Below are 2,536 nucleotides of genomic sequence, written 5' to 3'. Positions count from 1 at the left end.
TCTTATCGTTTGACCGACATTATCATCTTACAGTTTCTTCCTTAATTTTATATTATCCCGCTTTCACTATATTCTCTTTTTATGTCCCTTCATTCTTATTTCACGTGTCCTTATTATGTAGAGCCGTTAGGTCGAAGCTCATTCTGGAGTCATTTCCGCATGTATGAAACAAAATATAAGAAGGGGTAATATATAAGACAAAGCTAAAAACAAAATAATAACACACACAATACGATTAAATGGCTCCAATATAAAACTTGCAAATATTATTTGCACTTTATTCACTAGTGGAAACAACTGTCCTTATTCATACAGTAAACAACTGGCCAAGAAGGTTAACTAGCTGATGCATAGTAGTAGTGCTAATTAAGCACTAGCAGGCTAACTCGTTCACTATAAAATGAGGTTAGGATTAAGTATAAAACCAGTAGGACCTAAACCGACATTAATAAGACCGCCGAAACCGCCAATACCGATATTTACAATTCTCAAGGATGATGCCAAAAGCCCAACAGATGGTAAGCTCGCGTTACATGTTGAGAGTGGAGTTGCAACTACTAAACGACAGTTGGACAATAGCAATGGCAAAGTATTTACACGAGAATCTACCACCAAGGAAAATACTCCTGATCCATTTGTTATTGTACTTGATACCACATTTCTTGTTCCACACCTCAATTGCACTGTTGCATCTGCAAAGTTAAATGATGTTAATATTATTTACGTAATTAGATCAACTTTGCATTTTAGCTGACATGTTGAAAATAAAATTAATTATGTAAATAAAAATATATTATCTCACACTTTTTAGACTTTTAAATGAAATGATCATACAGTTCAACATCCTGAAACGTCTTATGATCGGGCCATATGCATCTTATGACTGCGAGTGTAGGATTCATTCGCCTCAAGTTACTCTATATTTATACCATCCTCACCCATTGTTATGAAAGGATTAATAGATGTCGTGTTATTTCTCTTACACTTCAAATCATTAAATCTGCATAAATATTAAGAAAGTTTACTTGTAGTTATCTCTTGAATCATCTGACCGTGTGTATATACTCATATATCATAGGTTAATAATGCCACTTACGACATCTATCATAGGATTTAGTGTATATATAGAGCTAATTTATTATTCGATTGGGGAGAGTTCCCTTTTTGTGTATATATATATATATATATATATATATATATATATATATATATATATATATATATATATATATATATATATATATAAAAAAGTCTACGTACAAAATAAAAAAACTTACTAGAAAAAACTTGGGGGGTGAGTCCGTTGATGACATCTAAATTGCCGTTAACGCTACAAAGTACAACCCCACTTATACGTATTGAAACAAGTTGGGCAACAACAGCGGGGGTTGCGATTAATGCAGCCAAAAGGAAAATCATGAACATTTTTGCTAAAGCCATGGCAGTTATTTTGATATGTGATAGTTATTGCTGTAAGAAATTGTGTTGCTCAATTAAGGTGTGTGCATGACTAATTTATAGTAAATATCATCGGCTGAAATTTCAAAACCCCTAATCCACTTGTTGTGAAAGTGGATTATAATGTTATTACGTATATATTTGAATGAACTAATTGAAATTTTAAAAGCCCTAATCCACTTGTTCATTGCTATATGAGATATCGGTGGTCACTCTGGCTATAACTACATACAAATGATGTAAACTTCAATAATCAATAGCAGCACATCCTTTACTTCTAAAATTTACTTACATTGAAAAATAATTTATGTTTGGCAAATTATTTTGAAAGTATTTGATAAACAAATTGTGTTTGGTCATGTAATAACCCGATAACTTAAGAGTGAACTTTAAAGTTATTTTGTTAGTTATAATTTATTTAATTTTTATAGGTATTAATATGCATGTACATATATTTTTTTAATTGAAATTATTATTTACATAGTATGAAGTACCTAGAACTAATACTTGGTTGATGGTCCGATTAATGATGCTTAGTCAAATGACAATTTAATAATTACTATATAATAATAGAGTGGGCCAAGCCCATCAGTCTAGTTACATGCAAGACCTAGAAGGGAGAAAACTAAAGTAACAAATACTATGTGAATAATTAAATTTAGATAACCAAGAGAAATTCACTACAATGTAAGAGGGCTTTTCGGCAGTGGCATGGAATCTCTTGAACCGTTGGTGGCGTGAACTTAGAGTGCTAGAAATAGTGAAATATTCTTGCAAGTTACAACTCAACCGTGATAGCAAGGTATAGATTTTATTTTATCACTATAGCTGTATTTTTTGAATTAATCTAGGAGAGATATTATTAGTTCTTTTTGTTATAGTGACAAAGATCGAGTTGGGAACAAAGTGGTCATAACAAACAATTTGTAAGGCCTCGAAAATATAAGTATAATTTAGTAATAAGAAACTTACTATTTAGTTAGGGGTATACATGGACCGGATTGGTTCGGTTTCTATTAAAATTAAACCATTTATATCGGTTTGGATTGGTTCAACTTTGTCGGGTTTCCAGTATGTT

The 2,536-nt window shown here is 31.5% G+C and overlaps 1 protein-coding gene across 1 annotated transcript; it reads right to left on the bottom strand.

The window, feature by feature from the left end:
- Positions 1-242: 242 nt before the first annotated feature.
- On the bottom strand, positions 243-1,496 carry LOC142168693 (phylloplanin-like). Its single transcript, XM_075229387.1, has 2 exons — positions 1,278-1,496; positions 243-692 (listed from the first exon to the last, which is right to left on the bottom strand). Exons 1-2 carry the CDS (start codon positions 1,438-1,440, stop codon positions 394-396), a joined length of 462 nt encoding a protein of 153 aa, XP_075085488.1. The 5' UTR covers positions 1,441-1,496; the 3' UTR covers positions 243-393.
- Positions 1,497-2,536: the final 1,040 nt, after the last annotated feature.

The sequence above is a fragment of the Nicotiana tabacum genome, chromosome 14 (assembly GCF_000715075.1).
Source record: "Nicotiana tabacum cultivar K326 chromosome 14, ASM71507v2, whole genome shotgun sequence".
NCBI classification, from domain to species: domain Eukaryota; kingdom Viridiplantae; phylum Streptophyta; class Magnoliopsida; order Solanales; family Solanaceae; genus Nicotiana; species Nicotiana tabacum.
This window is presented reverse-complemented; position numbering and strand designations above follow the sequence as displayed.